At 35.0% G+C, this 23,063-nt stretch overlaps 1 protein-coding gene across 12 annotated transcripts in view; it reads left to right on the forward strand.

Moving 5' to 3' along the window:
* Positions 1–23,063, forward strand: part of PPP4R4 (protein phosphatase 4 regulatory subunit 4) — a 107,242-nt gene that overhangs the window by 45,752 nt on the left and 38,427 nt on the right. For 2 of the 12 annotated variants that reach the window (XM_002825063.6, XM_024232000.3), the window contains exons 4-9: positions 12,322–12,469; positions 12,979–13,052; positions 15,394–15,500; positions 16,303–16,410; positions 19,272–19,393; positions 22,370–22,492. In XM_002825063.6, the coding sequence (XP_002825109.2) occupies positions 12,322–12,469; positions 12,979–13,052; positions 15,394–15,500; positions 16,303–16,410; positions 19,272–19,393; positions 22,370–22,492 (682 nt within the window). Of the gene's footprint in view, positions 1–9,045; positions 9,150–9,256; positions 9,392–9,418; positions 9,621–12,321; positions 12,472–12,978; positions 13,053–15,393; positions 15,501–16,302; positions 16,411–19,271; positions 19,394–22,369; positions 22,493–23,063 lie in introns of those variants that run through there. The other 10 variants (XM_054530465.2, XM_063715723.1, XM_054530466.2 and 7 more) reach the window with 10 other exon arrangements.

Here is a 23,063-nt window from a genome sequence, read left to right on the forward strand (position 1 = left end):
ATCTCTAGTAAAAATACAAAATTAGCCAGGCGTGGTGGCACATCCCCGTAATCCCAGCTACTCAGGAGGCTGAGGCAGGAGAATCGCTTGAACCCGGGAGGCGGAGGTTGCGGTTAGCCGAGATTGCGCCATTGCACTCTAGCATAGACAACAAGAGCAAAACACTGTCTCAAATGAAAAAAAAATGCTAGAAATAAAAAAGATAATATCTAAGATGAAGCATTTCTTCAATGGGCTTATCAGGAGTTTGAACATGTCTGGTGAAAGAATCAGTGAACTTGAAAATAGAAATTATCCAAACTGAAACATAGAGATAGAAAAGAGTGAAAAATGAGAAGAGAACATCCAATGCCTTTGAGACAGCATAAAAAGAGATCTAATATATATGCGATCGGCATCTCAGAATGAGAAAAGAGAAATGGGAAGGAAGAATTATTTAAAGAAATACTAGCCAGGACAAAGCATAGATCTAAGAAGACCAGAGGACTCCAAGCAGGATAAATGCGTGCGCGCGCACACACACACACCCTCACCCTCACCCCTAGACACCTCATAAACTGCTGAAAATAAAAAAGGGGTAATCTTGGAAGTAGCCAGAGACAAAGGTGACAATTGAACAGACTTCTGATCAGAAACTATGTAGTCTAGAGGACAAAAGGATATCATATTAAAAGTACTGAAAGTAAAAAGCAAAAATTAAAAAGTCAACTGAAATATATACCCAGTTAAAATACCTTTCCAGGATGAAGGCAAAGTAGCTTTTTTATATAAACAGAAATTGAGATAATTAATTATATCAAATCTATACCACAAGAAATGGTAAAGGAAAATCTTTTTTTTTTTTTTTTTTTTTGAGATGGAGTTTCGCTTTTGTTGCCCAGGCTGGAGTGCAATGGCACGATCTTGGCTCACTGCAACCTCTGCCTCCCGGGTTCAAGCGATTCTCCTGCCTCAGCTTCCCAAGTAGTTGGGAACAGGTGCAGGCGCCTGCTGCCATGCCCAGCTAATTTTTATGTTTTTAGTAGAGACAGGGTTTCACCATGTTGGCCAGGTTGGTCTTGAACTCCTAACCTCACGTGATCTGCCCCCAAAAGTGCTGGGATTACAGATGTGAGCTACCGTGCCTGGCTGTAAAGGAAATTATTTAGGTAAAAGTAATGTGATACCAGATGGAAATTGATTTACATGAATAAATGAAGAGCACTGGAAATGGTAAAAATTAGGGTAAATGTAAAGGAAATAACAATTCTACACAAATTCTTTCAGAAAATAGAGGAGGAGGTAAGAATTTCCTGATAAACTTTCAGGCCCAACATTACCCTGATGTATATATACCCATGAGCGTAGCTGCAAACACCCAAAAAATGAGAAATCAAATCCAACAATATATCAAAAGGATAATAATACATTATGACTAGTCAGGGTTTATCTCAGGAATTCAAGATTGTTTCAAAATTTAAAAACTAGTCAGTATAAATCTTATCAGAGGCCTAAAAAAGGAACACCACCATCTAATCATCTCAGTAGATTTAGAAAAATTATATGACAAAATCCAACAACTATTTCTGGAAAAAAAAAATCTTAGCCAGGTGTGATGACACACACCTGTAATCCCAGCTGTTAGGAGGCTAAGGCCAGAGAATCTCTCGAGCCCAACAGTTTTAGTCTAGTCTAGGCAAGATAGTGAGACCCTGTCTTAAAATAAAATAAGGCCTGGCATGGTGGCTCACGCCTGTAATCCTAGCACTTTCGGAAGCCGAGGCAGGTGGATCATGAAGTCAGGAGTTCGAGGCCAGCCTGGCCAATGTGGTGAAACCCCATCTCTACTAAAAATACAAAAATTAGCTTGGCGTGGTGGCAGGCATCTGTAATCCCAGCTACTTAGAAGCTGAGGCAGGAGAATTTGTTGAACCCGGGAGGCAGAGGTTGCAGTGAGCCGAGATTGTGCCACTGCATTCCAGCTTGGGCAACAGAGCGAGACTCCATCTCATAAATAAATAAATAAATAACCTCACAACTCAGTAAACTAGGAATAGATGGGAGCTTCCTCTGTGAGAAACGTACAGGTTCAGTTAAAGGTGAAAGACTTTTTCCTAAGATCAGGAAAAGGCCAAAAGTGTCTGCTCTTACCACTTTTGTTTAACAGTATACTGGACATTCTAGCCAGTACAGTAAGGCAACAAAAAGAAAAAGCATTCACATTGCAGAGAAAGAAGTAAAGCTGTCTTTTTTTCTCAAATAACATTATCATATGTAGGAACCTGCAAAAGAAAAATACTGGAACTTCCAAGCGAGTATAGAAAGGTTATGGGATATAATATAAGATCAATATACAAAAATCAACTGTGTTTCTACAAACCAGCAACCAACAATTGGAAATTGAAGTTTTTCTTAAACTATCAAAATAGCATTAAAATATGTAATACTTAGAGATAAATCTGGTAAATGTTACATAAGATCTATAAACTGAAAACTATAGACCATTTCTGAGAGGAAATAATGAGAGAACTAAGTGAACTGAAATATAGATCATATTCGTGGATCAGAAGACTCAATATTGTTAAGATGTCAGTTTGTCCCAGATCAATGCGTATATTTAATGCAAAATAATCAAAATTCAAGTAGGTTAGGTTTTTGTAGGAAATGACAAACTAATTCTAAGATTCATATGAGAATGTAAAGGACCTAGAATAGCCAAAACAACTTTGAAAAATAGGAAAAAAATTGGAGGACTTATATTACCTGATTTCAAGACATAATATATAGCCACAGCAATTAATACTGTATGATTGTTGTAAAGACAGATAATCAATGAGACATAGAGAAAGTTTAAGAAAACTCACACCTACCCCACAAATTGTCAGTTTGTTTTTGAAACAGGGGCAAAGGCAATTCATTATAGAGAGGATAGACTTTTCAACAAATGATGCTCAAACAGTTTGAAAAATAAATCCATACCTTGCTCCATATGCAAAAGATAAAATAGATCATAGACCTAAATGTTAAAGACTGAAATTATTAAAACTTCTAGAGGAAACCATAAGAGAAAATCTTTGTGACCTTGGGTTAGGTAAAAGTTTCTTACATATGACTCTAGAAGCATGATCCTTAGAAGAAAAGTTTGATAAATTAGATCTGTTCTTCAGAAGACACTGTTAAGTGAATGAAAAGACAAGTCAGAATGGGAGAAAATATTTGTAAATCACATAGATGACAAAGGACTGTGTTCAGAATTCATAAAGAACTTCTCAAAACACAATAATAAAACAACCGAGTTTTTAGAAATATGGAAAAATTTTTAAGATGCTTCACCAAAGAACATTGGCAGATGGCCAGTAAACATAAGAAAAGATGTTCAACATCATTAGTCATTAGGACAATGCAAGTAAATCTCCAATACACTTGTTAAAATATCTGTACTAAAAATAAAAAACAAACAAAAAAACAGCAATTGACCGTACGAAGTATTGTGGAAGACTGTAGAGCAGCTCAAACTCCCTTATACTGTTGGTGGGAATATAAAATGGTACAATAACTTTAGAAAACAGGTTCTCAAAAATTTAAATATACATCTATTATATTACTTAGCTGTTTAATTCCTAAGGATTAAGAGAAAATGAAGCATCTTTTCATATAAAGTCTTATACGTGAATGTTCATTGCAGCTTTACTTGTTATAGCTAAAACTGGAAACAACCCACATGTCAGTCAACTGTTGATGGATAAGTCAATTGTGGTATAACCATTCAATGATATAATACTCTTTACATATTCTGGTTATGTGTTGAAATTTCTTCTTCGACTCTGTGGCTTCTCCTGATGTTTTAGATTTTATTTTGTAAACAACATGATTGGGTTTTATTTTTTAATCCAATCTCATACTGTATTTTAATTAGAATATTTTTCCCATTTACATTTAATGTAATTGCATAGGTCATCTTACAATTTGCTTTTTCTTTTTGCCAACTGCTCTATGTTTCTATTTCTTCTATTTATTTTATTTGAATTGATTAAGTAGTTTTATTATTTCACTTTCCCCCTCTTCTGTTAGCTTGGAAGTTACAGACTCTGAACTTTTCTTGTGTTAGTGACCTTAGACATTACAAAAAGGACATATTATCAAAGTGGAATTTCACTGGTATTTTTACCTTCTTCCTAGATAATAATATAAGAACCTTACAGCTCTCTATTTAATCCTCTTCTGACTTATATGTTACTGTTGTTAGCTATTTTATTTATATATTTCAGGTCTCCTAGATATTGTTTTATCTAACCAATATCTATTTAGATTTACCCACATAGCTATCATTTTTTATTACCTATAGTATTTCCATTTGGAATCTTTTTTTTTTTTCTGCCTGAAGAACACCTTTTAGTATTCAGTACAAGTCTGCTGGTAACAAATTATCTTTGTTTTTGTCTGTTTGAAAATGTCTTCCACATGCATTTTAAATAGATGTTTTTATTAGCCTAGGATTTTACACTGTGTATTTGTAGATTTCTAGAAATATGGAGGCATATTTATGGCTTCTTGACTCTGTGGCTTATTTTCTTTGGCCAGTTTTGGAAAATTCTCAGATATCTTTTTACATGTGCCTCTGCCTAATCTTCTCTCTCTCCTCCTTCTAAGACTCCAATTTTATATATATTAGATCTTTTAATAGTATTTCCATGTCCTTTATCTTCTTTTCTTTCTTTTCCATCCTTTTTTCTGTTTGTGATTCATCGGTGTTTTATTCTAATACACCTTCTGTCTCGCTAATTCATCTGTATCTAACCTGATTTTTATTTTGATTATTTATCTAGTCTAGAATTTCCATTTAGCTTTTTAAAATCTGCCATTTTTTATATCTTAGAGAATTCTCTGTTGAAATCCTCAATTGTATCTTTTATCCCCTTGAACCATGTGTGTATCATATAGCACTAGTACCTGGAGCTCCGTTTGGTATGTTTATATTTTGTATTGTTTCTGCTTATTATCTTATCTCCTTATATGTGTTGATATTATTGATTATGTGCTTGGTCTTGTATTTGACAAATTATTTGTAGAAATAGTTTGAGGCCTAGGATGATATCTTTCTCATGGAAGGAATATGTTTTCTTCTGGCAGACACCTAACTGCACTAGCAATAGAGTCTTACTTAATCTGATTTCAGGTACTGGATGATTTGAAGCTGGGCTGTCCTCCCCTGCAAAGGGCAGTCTATTCAGGACTGCCCTTATTCCTACTGCAGAGGGGCTTACCAGGGACTCTGCAAGGCTGTCAGAGAAGTCACTTAGGCTCTCAGTCCCTCAAGACCCTCTTCTAGAATCAGCAAATACCCCCAGGCCCAAAGCAGGCCCCAAATTACATGCTCACTTTTCTAGATATTTGTTGTCTCTTAGATCTTGGAAGGGTAATTTTTTACTACCCTGTTAGTTTCCATAGGCCTGTATGCAGATGATTTTTATGTTTTGTTCAGCTTTAAAAATTATCCTTGCCAAGAGAGTTGATTAGAGTTACCTAGTCTGCCTTTATTGAAAGAGGAAGTTCCCTTTCCTGTTATTATTCCTTCTTGATTTAATCTTAGAATGAGATTAACCCCAACGTTTCTATTTATATACCTGCATAGGTTCTCTGTGCACACATACCCCTCTACCATACCCTGTTCACCATCTCCACATCCACACAGATCAACTGATTGTTTTCTAACAATATGTTAGAAGTAATCAAGAACCTAAAATTAAATATTTTGCCAAAACATTTGTGATATATGTCCTTAATTTACACTTCTAGTTCTTAAGCTTCCTTATTTTGTTGGTGTGACATTACATGTATGAAGAGAAATAATTAGATGAAGGGCAAGATAAGGGGAGATAGGAAAGCAAACGTTCCCAGCATTGAGAAGGAAAGAGAAGCATGCAGATTGAGTGCAGATTCAAAGAACTGAGAGAAAATCAGTGTGCCTAGAGCATAAAGCAAGAGGAGTTGCTGAGACAGTGAAAAAGCCCAAATTACAGAGATCCTTAGGTGCATTATGCAAGAGAATATTCAAATTATAGTTTTAAATGCTTTGAAATCTCATGCTGACTGTAAAGTCGAAAATCAATCAGAAGAGAGTGATGTAGGATGGAATGGAAGGGATGTAGTGGGTGAGGATCACTTGGAATCTGTTACCCTTACCTGAGCAAACCTTCAAAATAGCTTGGACTAGGGTGGAAGTAGCCTGGTTGGAGAGGTGGATGGATTAAAGAAATAGACAACAAGCAAAACCAGGACTATATGAGCAATAAAAAATCAATAGTATCAAGGATAACTCCTGAAATCCTGGTTTGTAAACCAGGTGGGTAACAGTGGCACACACTAAGATAGGAGACTAGAGAAAGCCCACATTAGGACAAGAGACTGGAGGAGGCCCAGGTGTTAGAGGAAATACCGTGAGCTCAATTTTGGACTTGTTACCTTTGAGATACCTTTGAGACATCTGAAGTAGAGTTTGCTGAGAGTTGTATATATAGATGTGATACTCTGAACAGGTCTGCCAATAAAAAAGTAAAATTTATACAGATTACATTTAAAGTCATTTGTGTGGAGGAGATTGTCTACAGAGAAAATGAAGACCAAAAGTGGAGAACTGCTATTGGAAACATAATTTTACACCAAGAAAATAAGGAAGCTTAAGAACTAAAACTGTAAATTAAGGACATATATCACAAATGTTTTGGCAAAATATTTAATTTTAGGTTCTTGATTACTTCTAACGTATTGTTAGAAAACAATCAGTTGATCTGTGTGGATGTGGAGATGGTGAACAGGGTATGGTAGAGGGGTATGTGTGCACAGAGAACCTATGCAGGTATATAAATAGAAACGTTGGGGTTAATCTCATTCTAAGATTAAATCAAGAAGGAATAATAACAGGAAAGGGAACTTCCTCTTTCAATAAAGGCAGACTAGGTAACTCTAATCAACTCTCTTGGCAAGGATAATTTTTAAAGCTGAACAAAACATAAAAATCATCTGCATACAGGCCTATGGAAACTAACAGGGTAGTAAAAAATTACCCTTCCAAGATCTAAGAGACAACAAATACCCAGAAAAGTGAGCATGTAAGTTGGGGCCTGCTTTGGGCCTGGGGGTATTTGCTGATTCTAGAAGAGGGTCTTGAGGGACTGAGAGCCTAAGTGACTTCTCTGACAGCCTTGCAGAGTCCCTGGTAAGCCCCTCTGCAGTAGGAATAAGGGCAGTCCTGAATAGACTGTCCTTTGCAGGGGAGGACAGCCCAGCTTCAAATCATCCAGTACCTGAAATCAGATTAAGTAAGACTCTACTGCCAGTGCAGTTAGGTGTCTGTACATTGTTAGTCCTGCTCATTGCTGGGTCTCTAGGTCTCTAGCACCTAGCAGCACAGTGCCTTGAACATAACTGAGCATTTGAGTGAGTGTATGTAGTCAACAGGAATCACTCAAAGGTAGAGATCCTTATCTTTGACTTCTTTCCAGTTTCCCAGAACACACAGTATGATGCTGGGACTTGAATGAAATTAAAATGATATTATCTTCAGAATTAGATTTTCTTTGAGCTACTTTTGAGAGAGATTAGGATAGAAGGTGAAAGTATTATGACTGACTCAGGGGAAAAAAAGCCCTGTTTCCTCTTTCTTATAGATATTTGCTAGACTTTCCATGGCTGCTTTTTTTTCTAAGAGAACTGTGTATAATTTTTGGAAAAAAATATTGAGTTAATTAAATATTGCTACAGTGACTCATTCGGAAGGAATGGTTCTTTATAACTCACATCCATTAACAAGATTATTTCTTTGAAAAGCACATCCTTTCTTTGCAAAGTTTTGAATTGCTGCTTATTTACATTTTAAGCCTAAATTATGAAATTCCTGTGATTCTAATTTATTACGTTTAAAAATGACTTAGCAGAGTAGTGCAGCTGGAAGGCTCAGTTGCAAAACCATGGTCTTTAAATTGATTTGTTCGTTTTGATGTTCTCATGATTTGCATGGCAGCATATTTTATTGTATATTTACAATAGTCATATGATACTTACTATTGGTATTTCCTTTATGGAAAGAGTTCTTAAGGATATTTTTATGTGTACCTCCTCATGAATCTTGCTAATCACTGAAATACAGACTTAGGAATGGTAAAACATATCTCCCTTTGTTATTTCTGTTTATTGTCTTCACTTCATTTTTCCCTCTCAGATTTTGATTTTCAGTGATCTCATCTAGTCCTTTACACCCTTTATTTTAGTGGTGGAATGTGGCAATCAGGGATAGGGAAAATAATGAGGTATAATCATTAAAGGTATCTTACAACCTGGCATATTTCAATTATTCATATTTAACCTATTTTGAAAGTCTTTTATAAATATCATGATTTTATAATGAAGAGGGCTATTACGCTATTATGTTAATTACTAAAAACTCCCACATTTATGATCTTTAATACTCTAGATATTTTATATGTCCCAGATCTTCAGTATTTTAGTATAGAAGTCCCTATTATTTAATTTCAAAATAATCAATGCTATCTCTAAAAATACACAGATATTTTGTAATTTTAGAGTTCCTTTACCTTTTACTAGCACTATTCATGATAAATATATTTTTCAGTTTTATTCAATAAGATTCTTTTCAGAATTTGTGAAACTTAAACACTTGCTCTTTTGGAGTAAGCCAATGATTTATTTAATGCTTTTCTATATTGTGTATTTTAAGGAGAAATATCTTCCTGATGGATATAATACAGGCTTGTTGGAGACAGAGCTATTTCCCTCTCTGCAAGGAGTGTATTATGTTGTTTTACAAAATGCTTTCTTGCACCACTCATGCTAACTAAAGAGCGAATTTAAACACATACATGTCTACTGCACTTTCCTTCCTTGAATGGGTACAGTTTTTAAAACTTGGAAATGTACCATTAACTCTTAATGTCTCATTTCATTTTTGAGGAATTCAAGTTGGGATGCCAGCCGTACAATAGTAATGTAAGAGGAATGGTAACTGGCATTAAGGCATGCACTTAAGCAATAGAGGAATTTACTTTTCAGTGTCTTCCAAGGTCCATGAGGATGCACACTTATTTATCCAGAGAGTATGGATCTCACGTATGTTTGTCCAGAGGGTGTGACTCTGTGGAGGAGAACACTTACTGGTAAGTATTGAACTCTTATTGTATTATGTTTCAGAAAAATATGTTTAGAAAATCAGTTGATTTTTAGCAGTGATGAAATCTCTTAGTCTGTGCTGGTTTCTTAACAGTGGACAGTCCCAGATGTTGAAGTCAGCACAACAAGAGAAAAACCCAAATCCTGATAAGACTTGAGGATTTTTCGAAAATTAAATGCAAAATAGTTGGGGCAAATGTTGCTGCGGGAGTCAAGACTAAGTAATACAGTAAGAAGATATGAAGTTGGAGAGCTTCTCATGTTCTTCTTTTGTATAAAGTTTGCATATGTACAAAACCCAGGACTTTAATGACTTTAAGAGGGGGCAGAATTGCGTCTCTTGGAAGTTAACAGACTCATGTGAACTGGAATGTACATTGTGGCCCTCACAATTGATTTTAATATTTATTTGGAAAGTCCTTTCTGTTTCTAAATAAAAGCTGTGCCTTCTGAAACCTGTAAGTGATGTATACTGGCCACATCAAATCTTTTAAGAGTGTTTTCCAAACCCCAAATTGTTAGTGTGGAAGAAATGTTTCTTTTGGGAACACTAAAACAAAGGGGTATGGGAGGATTGATTTCAGAGACCAATTGCTGCTTCTGCTTTCTACTCTAACATTCTTTCCCTCTTTCTCTCAGCCAAGAACTCTCATGATATGTCATTGACTTTTGGTTGAAAAAACATGTAAAATAATGTTTTTGTGTGTGATACAAAAGTTTAGAATAAAACAAAAATCAGCCACTCTAATATGTGGTAGGTTTTCTGGCATTTAACCATAGCACATAGACATTTGCCACAGGAAATGCCACTGCCAGATCTCCCACACCACCACATGAAGGCTTAGCGTTGCTTTAAGTCATGCCTTAATAAATGATGAATGGAAGTGCAGAGTCCGTGAGGAAGAATTCAGTGCGTAGGAGTGTTTTGGCATCTGGTAGACAATTGTTTGTTAGAGTTGCCAGTTATTAGCTTGCTGGTTTACTATTCTGTTTCTTCTGCTGTAGAAATCCCTATGTTATCTCCTATTGTGATGACTGACAGTGTCCCACTGTGCTGAATCAAGAAGGCTGGGTATATAGGTCCAAATCATGGTTATGGAGATGTTAGGGTAGAAGACAGCAGTATGGACATGATAAAGGATTGAGAATACATTTCTATGTGATCCATTTTTGCTTTGCCTTCTATCTAATTCTGCCAATTCCTAATCTTTAGGACTCACCTCAAAGTCTCTTGAAACCACTTTTTGGGAGATGTGCAAAATGTGTGTGAAGGGTGAGAGCATCAAGAGCAGAAAGCGTAGGTGAGAGGGTAAGAGACATTTAGTCACCAGGCAGCTGCTTACTGAATGCCTGCTGTGTGCTAGGAGGTGGGGATACATGAAGCTTGTGTCCAGTTTTGAAAGATAGGCCATAAACAAATAAACATGTTATGTATTGGATGATGGTAATGAATAAACCGGTAAAGGGGGGTAGTGAGAACTGGGGTAAGGAAGTGACTCTCAGCTCGAAGTAGGGTCATCAGGGAAGGCCTCATTGAAAAGGTGGTATTTGAGTAGAGGCTTGAAAGAGGTAGGGGATCCAGCCATATGGAAATCCAGAAAAAGTGGAACTGAGAACACATACTGTAAGTCATTAAAAGGACTTTGACATTTCCTTTGAGTGAGATGGAAGCCCATTGGAGAGTTTTGAGCAGAAAAGTGACATTATCTGACTTATTTCTTAAAATAATTTCTCAGGCTACAGTATAGAGAATGGATAGTAAAGGGACAGTGATGGAATCAGGGACTGGTTAAAGGTTTTTTGAGTAATTGAGGCTGGAAAAGATGGTGACTTGGAGTAGGGTGGCAACAGGAGAGGTGATCAGTGTTCAGATTCTGGATCTGTTTTGAAGGTAGACCCTTCAGGATTTATTGGTCTTTTGACTGTGGGGAGTGAGGGAATGAGAAGAGTTAAGGATGACCCCACAGTTTTTGGGCTGAGCAGCTGGAAGGGCAGAGATGTCATTTACTATTTATCAGGATGAGGAAGATTACAGGAGGAGCAGGTTTTAGGGAGAGATCAGTGAAGGTGCGAGTAACTGAGATTCCAACTAGATATCCAAAGGTAATATAGACAGAAGACAGTGAATATATAATAGTAATTATTTAAACGTTCATTTTGCACAAGTTGATAAATCACAAAAGTTCTGTTTAAATGATTCAAATCTTCATGAAGATGTTGCTATAATTCACATTTTATAGATTAGGAAATAATGCAGAAGGATTAATATTCCTAAGATCACTGATATGAAACTTTATTTTATGACTAAGTTCCAGGTTGTTCTACTAACTTTATTATATTATGAAATAGGCATATAAGGGAAATTTTCATTATTGCCATAATTGAACAAGTAATACTTCTTGTTGCCTTTACATTACACACACAAACACTCTCTCTCTCTGTCTCTCTCTCATAGAGAAGTACAGTAATATCTTTGAGGCTTATGTAGAAAGATAGTTTTTTTTGACTCTTTGGTGTGTTGAAAACATACTATAATGTAGGCTTTAATTTTGGATATGCATTTTAAAATTCTTTAAATGGTGAATGGAGATGACTATGAATATAATTAATTTTTAAAAGCATATTCTTAGGAAATTTTCTTTTGAAAACAGTTTACTTCATGGTAATTTGTGTTCTCTTCAGTTGTTTAAAGGGGAAATATTTTGCATACTCTTAAGTGTATTCTTTTTTATAATAGAATGTATGATGAAACACAGATACAAATAATGGAAACACATGTGATTGTCTGAGCTTTGACATTGTTCTAGGTAGGATGACAAACTGTCACAATCCAAACAGGAAAACAGAAATTAAAACCTATCAAAAGTTTCTACTCTGTTGCTTAAAGGTTTACGTACTGTTTATAATTTTTATTCAGTAAAGTGATGGAAAGTTACTTTATCTTATAAAATCCTAAGACACTTAAATTTTATGTAGTCTAATGAGTTAAATGATCGGGGCAGATTAATATAGTTCTCCAAAATAAGTACATATCCTTAAAGGTCATATATCTTAATTTTGTGGAATATGACTATTTAGTTTCTACAACCTTGGATTTTTAAAAATTATAATTTGTGATCTCTCATCTATGTAAATAGCAAACTCTTTCTGATTATACAGGAAGCCCTGCATGTTGCAGGAGTGGAAATGCAGTTAACGGCTGCAATGTCATTTCTGACCATTCTGCAGGACGAATCAGTGTCAATTCATGCATATACCCACTCGTTCCTCCAAGTCATTCTCCTGCATCTGGAACACAGGGACACAGGTCAGGGGCCCGACATGCTTAATTATATACTTGTTTATTGTTTTTTTGTGTATGGCCATGATATTATATAAATACTGTTAGCCTGATGAGGATAACTGAGTAAGGCCATGCTGCCTAGGAGTTGAGCAGTGGAATGACTTAAAATAGCTATGGCTGTCTTATAAAACCCACAAAATTTAATATCCTTGAAAGCTGAAGATCCATTCATTCATCTTATGATTTATACTTTCTTGTTAGTTTTTTTTCCTTTTCTAGCAGTCATGTTTATAGTATTGTACAATAAAAGAGCAAACCTTGGTTTAAAGATATCTCACCAATACTATTTTTAAAAATATAAAAATTTTCTAGATGTTGACTGAGACAAAATAATAGAGAAACTTTTTAGAATAGTAATGAAAATAATTATTTCCATTTTATCATTAAGTGCTATTGTAACTATTAATGGCTGAGTTGAAACTGAATTTGAAGTGAGACGTTTAATTTAGTATGTTTTATCTCTTGTCAACTAGGTGTCAGCAATGCATGGCTGGAAACTCTTCTGTCTGTTATAGAAGTATTGCCAAAAGAAACCCTACGGCATGAGGTAATACTTTCATGGGGGCAAATACTAATAAGTAAGTCACTCTAAGGTTTTTTTTTTTTAAAGTTTTCTTGTCAAAAATGGTTTTTAAAAAAGAAAGTTGTTTTTCATTTTGAATGTAACACATGCACATTGGAGAAAATTTGAGAAATATAAAATATAGAAGGAAGAAAAAAGAATTCATAGCTCTGTACTTGTTCACTTTTAAGGTCCTGATGTATTTCCTTTCAGATTTTTTTCCTATATATGGTTGCTGATTGGCTTGCCATATCAGTGATCATACTGAATTTATATATGGTTGTTTTTCACTTAGCATTACTTTCCTATATTTTTAAAACTCATTTGATAGTAGCTGCAGAATATTTTACTTGTGAAACATTTAAGCCTGTTTTCAGGCTTATATTTTACTATTGAATAGGACATTAATGAACATTTCTGTAGAGCTCTTCCTGTTTTTCAGATAATTTAATTGTAGCTTTCAAAAAGGAATTAATGGATCAGAGGGCATTAATATTCTTAAGCTTTTAACTAACAATATGTGAAGATGCTCTTTTCCTGGACTTTTATCAGCAATAGTGTTTCTATTACATTTAATGGGCCAAAAATGGAATTACATTTTAATTGGAATTTTTAAATTATTGTGCTGTTGAATATTTTCTCATATTTATATCAGTTTCTCTTTATTCCTTTGCAATTGTTTGATCCTATCCTTTAATCACTATTTATATGTGCTATTTGCCTATTATGGTTGCCAATTCTTTGTTATACTTACAAATATTATTCCCAACATGTTGTTTGCCTATTAATTTTCAACATTGAACAGCATACTCTTCTCTAAAGACTTTAAATAAATTACAATGAGAGAAGAAGAAAAATGGAAAGAAAATGTATCCACTAATGAAAAGATTTTGTATTCTTTGAATATTATTCCTATACACATTTCTTTCCAAATATGTCATGATTGAAAAAAAGAGTCATCAGCCAATGAAATGTCTTCTGCTGACTTCATTAAGTGTCTTTGTCCTTTCTTTGTCTTCATACAGTTCATGGTCCTATCACAATGCTTAAATACTGGCTTGAAAATGGGAAGATTTTCTAGTTATAAGGATGTTTGCATACTTGATGCCAAACATCTAGATGATTATGCATATTTAAGTGCTGAACGTAATATGGACATGTGATTTTTATATTTTTTGAAAAGCAATATGCTGTATAATGCAATTTTTACTCTAGAATACCATATTATTTAACATGTGGTTTCAAAGATTTTAGATATGTAATTTATTCTAAACTTTTCACTTCTAAATTATCAATGCATATTCAGTAATTCCAGCTACTTTGAGAGGAAACAAGCCAGTTGACTATAGAGTCATAGAATTTTAGAAATTAAAGAGATCTTAGTAAGACATATTCTCATTTCCATTTTAAATAGATGAGAAACTGGAGATTAGAAACAGCGAGATTATGGGCTGGGCACGGTGGCTCACGCCTGTAATCCCAGCCCTGTGGGAGGCCGAGGTGGGCGGATCACGAGGTCAGATCGAGACTGTCCTGGCTAACACGGTGAAACCCCGTCTCTACTAAAAATACAAAAAATTAGCTGGGCGTGGTGGCAGGCGCCTGTAGTCCCAGCTACTCGGGAGGCTGAGGCAAGAGAATGGCGTGAACCCGGGAGGTGGAGCTTGCAGTGAGCCGAGATCGCGCCACTGCACTCCAGCCTGGGCGACAGAGCAAGACTCCGTCTCAAAAAAAAAAAAAAAAAAAAAGAAATAGCGAGATTCTTTGGACAAACTAAAGAACTGGGACTAGAATCAGAGTCTGATCTTCATAGTGTTTTATGGTCTGTCAGGCTGTTGTAGTATTTGAGTGCCCAGTATATACATAATGCAATATCAGACTTGGCTTATTGTACTCAAATGACAGAATTATTTAATAGGATTTATTTGAAGCTATAATGTTTTTCATCCCATTAGGATACATATAAAAATTAATCTATATGGAATAAAAATACATTTTTATTTAGTCATTATTTGCTTTTTTCTTTTTAAAATATGTATTTCAAAATTCTACTTTTATGTGTGCATACAGAGCATTGTAAAATCACCATAAACTTTACTTCAGTTTTTTTCCTAATTGTTTTAATTGCATAATTTCTAATTATCTTTACCTTAATAACTCAGAAGACAAATAAGATAATCCAAGTTATTGAGTCATGAACCTCAAATCGTAATTCAGGTTCTTAAAAAACATTTAGAACTTTAAAATACTCTGAAGGAAATAGCTGACATGAGTGGCATGAATGTATAAAATTTTGTGAATTTTTTTCTCTAAATTTTCTCTTTAGATTTTGAATCCACTTGTTTCCAAGGCACAACTTTCCCAAACAGTCCAGTCTCGTTTAGTTAGTTGTAAAATTTTAGGAAAATTGACCAACAAATTTGATGCCCACACGTGAGTATCTGTATGTAATTTTTGGTCTACTTTATTACATTGATTTAAAATGTATAATGACTGTGTAACAAATATATTTGTATTATTTCATACTGCGTAGAAATTTAGTTATCTTAACTATTTTAACTTTATAGAATTCTCATGACGAATTTGCTTATTCAGATGCCTTTCTTTTCAATCTCATAACTTTTCAGAATTGGTAAGGTTAACTTTCTTCCTACTTCCTATCTTAATCTTCCCTATCTCATACCAAATATAGTTTTGAGGATAAAACGGCGTTGTCTTATCGACTTTCAAAATTGGCAGTGGCATAAAGATAGAATTTCTGCTTTTTTACACTGTTGTTATGAATTTGTTATTTTGAATAATTTAACTTATTGTGAGGTTTTATGGAGCATGTTTACAATTCATGTGCTACTTCTTGCCTGCTTATTAAATATCAAATGAAAAGAATGGAATGTTTTGTAATTATGATACAAGAGTAAAGCTGAAGAATATTTTGGTTGATGGTTGCTAGACTCAGATATTCTACTGCTACAGCCTTTTATTTTAGCTATAGACATTTCAACTGCCAATCCAAAATTAACCATTATTTTAAAAAGACTGTGTGATATACATAATTTACAAGTAGCTAATATCCAAATTTAATAACATATGTAAAATACCTTGTAAACTATTATTTTTTTTCTATTAAAGTACATTTGTTATTATTAAGGTGAGTTAAGATTTTAATGATAATTGTTTGGAAATATTATTCTGAAACACTCATTCATTTGCATGTTTCTTTTCTCCCCACCTTCAGCATTAAGCGAGAAATACTTCCTCTGGTAAAATCACTCTGTCAAGATGTAGAATATGAAGTTCGATCTTGTATGTGTCGGCAATTAGAAAATATAGCCCAGGGCATTGGGTAGGTATACTTTGAATTCCTTATGCCATTTCCATGAAAGCATGCCATTGAAAGGCTATATTTGATCTTTAAAAATGATCATAACAAGTACCTCCTCTATGTCTGGATTAAAAGAGATAAAGAGGAATGTGCTTAGCATGGTGGTAGGCATTTGATTAATGTTAATTTCTTTTTTTCTCACCTTAGTTGCTTAGTTATCATTCCAGACACCTAGATTCAGGAAAGAAAAGATAGCCCAATATAAACCATACTTGGAATATGTTTGACTGGCTATTCTTTGACTATATTATTGGGTTATTTCAGATGGGATTGCAGTTGTCCCTCCATATCCTTGGGGACTTGGTTCCAGGACCTCTTTTGGATACCAAAATCTGAGGATGCTCAAGTCTCTGATATAAAAGAGTCTCGTATTTCCATATGACTTGCTTATATCCTTCCACATGTTTAAAATCATCTCTAGATGCTAATAATACCTAATACAATATAAATGCTATGTAAATAGTTATGCTGTATTGTTCAGGAAATAATGACAAGAAAAAAGTCTGTACATGTTCAGTAAAGAAGAAATTTTTTTCTGAATATTTTCTATTCATGGTTGGTTAAATCCACAGATGCGGAACCTGCAGATGTTGAGGGCCGACTACACTCTAATGGAAGTCTTTCTATAGCTCCTGTGCAACTTCAGGCTTCCAATGTTTGTTTTGTTGCTCTCGTTGTTCTTTTTTTTTTTTTTTTTTTTTGAGAGGGAGTCTCACTCTGTCGCCCAGGCTGGAGTGCAGTGGTGTGATCTTGGCTCACTGCAAGCGCCGCCTCCCAGGTTCACGCCATTCTCCTGCCTCAGCCTCCCAAGTAGCTGGGGCTACAGGCGCCGACCACCACGCCCGGCTAATTTTTTGTATTTTTAGTAGAGATGGGATTTCACCGTGTTAGCCAGGATGGTCTCGATCTCCTGACCTCGTGATCCGCCTGCCTCGGCCTCCCAAAGTGCTGGGATTACAGGTGTGGGCCACCATGCCCAGCTGTTGCTCTCCTTGTTCTATGGGTGCCTGAAGCTTCAGGAGAGGCATAGCAGCCAGTCTCTTCACCCATAAGAACTGATCTCATTTCAATCTTAGAAGTATGATATTAAAGGGAGTCTTACCTAAAAACCATCTTGGGAAATCTTTTCTTTTAAAAACAAGATTCAAAATTGGTACAAAAATCATTGGAACCTCTCATTTTTAGCAGAAGTTGCACTGATTTCATCTGGTTCTTTGTTGCACAAGCTAGGACAATCAGATTGTAGTCATTTGTACCTTTGTTAATTTTTTAAAAATCTGGGCCAATATTTAAGGCTCTGAAAAGGCTTTTGAATGTCACACAGGGTATGGTAGAATGTCACACAGGGTATGGTAGTGTACTCTGTCCTGTGTCCACTCTTGCTAAATAGTATTTAAGTGTTGTGTTGGAAGTTTAACACAATTAATGAAAGAGTTATTTGTTATGATTACTTTCGTTTTTAATGCCCAGAGATAATTAAGTTGAATTTGCATCACTGTCACATGTTTTTGAAAAAAAGAGAACTCTGTTTAAAGATTGAATGGAAATAACTTTTACTATAGAGATGAAATTATTTTTCTTAAACTATTTTCTTTCACTGTTAATAAATTCAAGGATTTCAGTAGGTATACAAATATATTCTGAGCAAAATTTTTAGGAAATAAATTTTTATGAACTTTGGATATGTTCTGTCACATTTTACTCTTTTACCTCCTCTGTCTACATCCTGTATTTGCCGAATGTTTGTGAAGTACTGGTAGTGTTAACATCTCTATCTGTGTGATCTAGATCAATCTCTCAGAAAAACTTTTTTTTTTGTGGCTCTTCAATTGCTCAAGTCCTTGTCATTGTGGTATGCTGTCTAATATGGTAGCCCCTACTCACATGTGGCTATTTTAGTTTAAAATAAGGAAAATTAACATTAGAGCTTTAGTTCCTTATTCATAATAAACTTATTTTTAAAAATGCTCAATAGTACCCTACTGCAGAGTACAAATGATAAACATTTCCATCATTGGAGAAAGTTCTACTTGACAGCATTGTCTTAGAGTCTTTGAGATTTGCCCTGAAATTTTTAAAAGTTTTCTACAGCTCTTAATAACTTTCTTGGACTCCATCAACATCTTATGTCAATTATAATTGATGCCATTTTCCATCTTGTACCCAAGAAAGCTAACCACATCACAAGGCTCTCCTTGATCAGAGTGTTTGTCATTACAGTGACACCTTATCATGAGGAATAAGCAGAAACAAAATGTTGAATACAAACTATTTGTGATTGTATTATAAATATTGTATACTCCCTAAAAGCATTTATATTATGTGTCATTCTGCTAGGTAGGACACCTAGAGTCATATATCATCTTCTATGTAGAAATTAGTTACCGTAATTTCATGTATTAGGTGAATGGAAAATAATTTATACCCTGAAATCTAGATAGAAATATATTGTTTAGGTTTCTGCAGTTACTACTGCTAAGTTTTTCTAATTAGTCCAGATTTTTGCTGAAGTCGCTTAAAATGGGAAACTATATTATAATTTATAAAGTTTAATATAAACTCTTAGTTATTAAGATTTCTGTAGGTAACAATATTGTGCTGGAGGAAGTGGGATTGATTTAAATCATTATGAAATTACTATTAATGTTTCTTATATGTATGGTGTGCTTTCCCAATAAGACTGAAAGCTTCTGGAGAGCAGGAACAGTATCTTTATGATTTTTCATATTTTCTGCAGCAACTAGCCCAGTCACTGGTTTTTAGTAAGTTCTTGCTACACTTTTATTGATTTGATTTATTTTCTTCCATTGCTTATTGTGCAGGACAGAACTTACAAAAAATGTGGTGCTCCCTGAATTAATAGAACTTTCTAGGGATGAAGGCAGCAGTGTACGACTTGCAGCTTTTGAAACTTTGGTTAATCTGCTTGATATATTTGATACAGGTAAATCATGTGGCTACATCTTTGCTTCTGAAAACAGTTTTTCTACGTGTTTTATGTCACTAATAAAGAATAAAAGTAGATTTAGAATTTCTTATGTTAAGCCTCCCTCTCCCTCTTTTTATGATTCATTCTGTTTTGGTGTCTTCTTGGCTTTCACTTTTACCCTCATGGTGTCGTAGTCCAGTTTGTGTTGCTATAACAGAATACCTGAGACCAGGTAATTTATAAAGGAATTTATTTTGGCCCACATTTCTAGACGCTGGGAAGTTCAAGATCAGGCAGCCCCATCTGACCTGTTTCTGATGAGGGCCTCATGCCGCCTCATAACGTGGCAGAGAAGTGGAAGGGGAAGCAGGCCTGTGAAAGGGAGAGGGAACAGAAGAAGTTGACTTTGTAACAACCTGCTCTCCGGAGAACTAACCCAGTCCCACGAGAGCTAACCCAGTCACTTGTGAAGGAGATCTCAATACCACAGGAACTTCACCAGTCAACCCATGAGGGTGGAGCCAGTGGGTGGACACATGCGGCCCCACCTCTTAAAGATTTCACCTTCCAGTATTGCTGCACTGGGGCCTAGCCTTGACAGGCATTTTGATGGAGACAAACCATATTAAAACCAGTACCACATGGCATACAGTGTTGCTACATATTCCATCTCTCTTTTCTCCCATCAAAACTTAACTGACTTGTGTGTGTATAGGGCTAAGGATTTGACTTTAACTTTTTCACCTAATTGACATTAAGACAGATCCTGAGACACTGTCTACATGAGTTTCCTCTCCTTAATAATATTTTAATGCTAGAGATCTCATGGCCATTGGGGGAGAAATTTGGGATGGGGTATTTGAGTGGGAGAGGGTAAAGAGATATTCCTTAGTGTTATGTAAGTCGTGTCACGAAGACAGTTAACTGCTCTACTGAATGTATGACTAGACTCTTGACTAATGCTGGATATTAGTTATCAGTAAACATTAACTATTTTGATAAAGAGAAATTTGGAAGAGTAAATGTCAAGTACTTAGGTACAGAATTCAATCATATAATTATAGTATTACATTTACTTGGATTACCAACATTTTATCTGAACTCTAGGAAGCCTCTTAAAGATTATTGCAGTATGGACAATAATTGTGTTTGGAAATTCTGGAACAGTCATTTAGACAATATGACAAACCAGAGGAGTAAAACTACAATACATGATAAGTGAATGAATAAATCTTTTTTCCTCTAATAATGGGGCATCGCCAGGCTCCAGACTAGAACCTTGCCATCATCTTTGATCTTTTCTCTTTTACTGCCCACACCCGTTTATCACAGAGCTGGGCCTAACCTGTGTTTGTGGCTTTATTTCCTACCATTCTTTCCCACTCCTCTTGTGTCTGATGCTCCAGTCCCACTTCCTTAGCATACCAGATTCTTTCACATCTCTAGTCTTTTCTCACACTTTTTCTTTCTCTATTGTTTCCTTCCCTCTATTTTTCTCCTAGCCAACTCCTTCTGCTTCTTTTTTTTTATTATTATACTTTAAGTTCTAGGGTACATGTGCACAATGTGCAGGTTTGTTACATATGTATACATGTGCCATGTTGGTGTGCTGCACCCATTAACTCATCATTTACATTAGGTATATCTCCTAATGCTATCCCTCCCCCCTCCCGCCACCCCACGACAGGCCCTGGTGTGCGATGTTCCCCGCCCTGTGTCCAAGTGTTCTCATTGTTCAAATCCCACCTATGAGTGAGAACATGCGGTGTTTGGTTTTTTGTCCTTGCGATAGTTTGCTGAGAATGATCCTTCTGCTTCTTTAGTTCCCAGTTTAAATGCAGTGTCCTCCCTGACATCTTTCTAAATCCTTTACACCAAGGGTTGGCAAACTATGGCCCTTAGACCAAATCTGGCCCGCCGCCTGTTTCTGTGAATAAAGTTTATTGGGACAGAGCCACACTTACTTGTTCACGTATTGTCTGTAGCTGTTTTTGTGATGCAAGAACAGAGCTGAGTAGTTGAGACAGAGCCTGCAAAGCCTAGGATATTTACAAAAATAGTTTATAGATCCCTGCCTTATACCAGCTATTAAGACAGTGATCACACTGTCTTATATTTTTTGTGTTTGGCTTTTTTGCCAGTTTACATTTCTCAAAATCAGAGACCATTTATTATTCATATTTCTACTCCTACTTAGTTACAAGGCTTGTTCTGTAAGAAATACAGTGTGTTGAATGAATGTCATTTAACAAAAATAGTAGATATGGCACTGAAATGTAATGATAATAGTAATAATAATACTCATAAGCCTGTTACAGCATTTTACTTAGTATTTCCAGACAATAAAGAAGTGATTCATTTCTGAAATTTAAGAAAACTGTGAGAAATTTGGAGAGCATTTAGAATTGAGACTTAAAAATCGCCAGTATATCAGATACTTGTGACCTAAGCAGATGTACTCAAATAATTGATTAATTTTTTAAAGAAGAGCCATCCAAGAAGTAAAAGTGTTGAAATTCAATACATAGAACATATTATAAGCTAATGTAATTTTAGTAAAAAATGAAATGATAAAATGGGCTTAAGCTGTAGCATAGTATGAGATATGTGTAAAAGAGAATAAGAAAAGTTTCCTTTGCTTATTATTTATCTATTTATGTTAATGGTGTTAGAATTCTTTTAGTTATTCAGACTCAAATCCTCAATCATCTTAGCTTTTTAATTCATAATCACTCTTTATATTCTGTTCCCAATGGCCTGCAGTATGAAGTCCAAACCCCTTAACCTGACATTAAAGTTTTTGATCATTTCAAGCCTACTCTTACCCCTTTTTCACCACCCACCTCCATCATTGTTGCTTTCAGGTATTTTCTGTTACTATGAGGCTAACATAGTAATTTTTCTTTCTGGAATTTGTGTGTGTATTAGTTTCCACATGTGCAATGTGGACGACTGAATTTAAAGTATGTATTATTTTGTTTTGTTTTCCAGATGACAGAAGTCAAACTATACTTCCCTTAGTGAAATCATTTTGTGAAAAATCTTTCAAAGCAGATGAGTCAATTCTTATTTCTTTATCTTTCCATTTAGGAAAACTATGTCATGGACTATATGGTATGATATATCCTAAGAATTTTGAGACTGTAGATAATTTTTCCCTTTTTTTTCTACCTCAGTCGTGTAAATTTTGGCTCTTCAGTTAATTGTAAAGCCTAACTCTTAAGTATATAAAAATCTTATGAGATCTTAGAATTTTGATAGCATCATTTAGAACACATTTAGGAATGACTTTTTCACCAATAGAACCTATTTGAAAGAACAATGACAGAATACAGTAAGCATAGCTCTTTAAATCTCTGAATATTTTATACTTATGTATTATTTGGTATGTGATAATAGAAGCTCAGGCTTATTAACTATTTGTATGTAGTAAGTATACACTTATTAACCATTTATTGAATAATTTATTATATCATTAGAGAAGTTCAGCTTGGGATGTGGAACACATAGTTCTTAGCTTTCTGTATCAATGTGAGATAGACTGTTTAATAATGAACTCATAACAATATATTATGAGTTTCTAGCTCCTTGAGATAGTTAATGAAGTGGAACCATTCCATTGATTAAAAATATTTTGAATTTACTTTGCTGTCTTTCAGATTCAATTTTTAAGCTCCTTCCCTGC

Source organism: Pongo abelii, chromosome 15 (genome assembly GCF_028885655.2).
Source record: "Pongo abelii isolate AG06213 chromosome 15, NHGRI_mPonAbe1-v2.0_pri, whole genome shotgun sequence".
Taxonomy (NCBI): domain Eukaryota; kingdom Metazoa; phylum Chordata; class Mammalia; order Primates; family Hominidae; genus Pongo; species Pongo abelii.